The 1315-nt window shown below is 22.4% G+C and overlaps 1 protein-coding gene and 1 long non-coding RNA gene across 4 annotated transcripts in view; one reads left to right on the top strand and one right to left on the bottom strand.

The window, feature by feature from the left end:
* The first annotated feature begins 423 nt into the window (after positions 1-423).
* LOC116186455 overlaps positions 424-1315 on the top strand; it is a 143037-nt gene continuing 142145 nt past the window's right edge. For all 3 annotated transcript variants that reach the window (XR_004151455.1, XR_004151456.1, XM_031513717.1), the window contains exon 1: positions 424-719. Coding sequence is in view for 1 of the 3 variants with exons in the window: in XM_031513717.1 (XP_031369577.1) it covers positions 693-719 (27 nt within the window). In the remaining 2 variants the exon portion in view is untranslated. The remainder of the gene's footprint in view (positions 720-1315) is intronic.
* LOC102674938 overlaps positions 645-1315 on the bottom strand; it is a 13900-nt gene continuing 13229 nt past the window's right edge. Inside the window, exon 2 of the long non-coding RNA XR_422665.2 lies at positions 645-724. This is a non-coding gene — a long non-coding RNA (uncharacterized LOC102674938). The remainder of the gene's footprint in view (positions 725-1315) is intronic.

The following is a 1315-nucleotide window of genomic DNA, read 5'->3' as shown; positions in this document are numbered from 1 at the left end:
TTAATATATATATATATATTATATATTATATATTACATATTATATATGAATAGTTAATATAGTTATTTAAATAATAATAACTTAATTAAATTTAATTATATGAATCCGATCAAACTAGTGAAATAATGGCGACGTTATATTTTACGTAAGAATTTCAATTTATATTAAATGATTTATATGTATATCTTTATATTTTTTTAAGTTTTTTAATAATTTTTATATTTTTATTTATAAGATTTTTTTAATTTATCTTAAATTTATCGACGACATAGCTAATATATAATTTTTAAGTCCATTTTCAATATTTTTAATAAAGTTTACTTTACTTTCCCGCGTAGTAAGAAAATTATAAAGCTGATTGGTTGAATCTTTTAAAATTAACCAATAATATTAAAGATCAAGGATATGACGTATCGTTTAAAACACTGTATATGTTGAGTTGTAACCGCGGTCGCCATGCCATGCGGTTGTTTCGTGATTGACAATTTCGTTCTTGAATATATCGTTAGAAATGTGTTTGAGAAATTATTTTCTTTGTTTTAAAAAAAAAAATTTATAAGGTGATAGTGTCGAGAAAGTGAGTGCATAATTACTATGAAGCGACAAATGACGTTTTGTTGAAAATTAAAACCTTGAACCCCCCCTGTCAGTTAGAAGAGGTTGGATACAGCAGTTACAGTTTGAATCCGACGATGCATTCTGTACATAAGGAGAAACAGGTAAACTTTCATTTTTTATTTATCGAAATATTTGCATTATTTGAATAATTTTATTTAAAATGAACATTAAAAATAATATTTTTTTTCTATTAAAAATTTCATATTGAGAACACGTCGACCGGTTTTGCTTGTAGCGCTCCTTTCGTTCATTTTTCATTTTTAATTCACTGTTTTGTGCTGCCCTCTTACAGATGCATTGAAATCTTTTATGCAAGTTTCAAAACGTGCATTTGTATCGATACAACATATGCATAAACATAGGATAGAATAGAATAAATGCAACTCATATTTAAAATATTGATCATAAAAAAATTAAATATTTTGTTTTAATATTTTTTTTTCGTTACATATAAACATCTGTATTCATATATATTTATATACATTTGATGATTTTATGTTATAGAGTTTTTTATTTGGTGTTATTTGATATTTATTTATTTATTTGATAGTTAGTAATAAATTTATGTATATATAACTAAAAATTATGCTCGAATTTTTTATTGTACTCTAATGAAAATTTTATCAGTTTTTGAGATATTCTAAATCAAATTTTATTTAAATTATAATTTGAATATTTTTTTTATAAATAAAATAAC

This window comes from Apis dorsata, unplaced genomic scaffold, assembly GCF_000469605.1.
Source record: "Apis dorsata unplaced genomic scaffold, Apis dorsata 1.3 scaffold_710, whole genome shotgun sequence".
NCBI lineage: Eukaryota > Metazoa > Arthropoda > Insecta > Hymenoptera > Apidae > Apis > Apis dorsata.
This window is presented reverse-complemented; position numbering and strand designations above follow the sequence as displayed.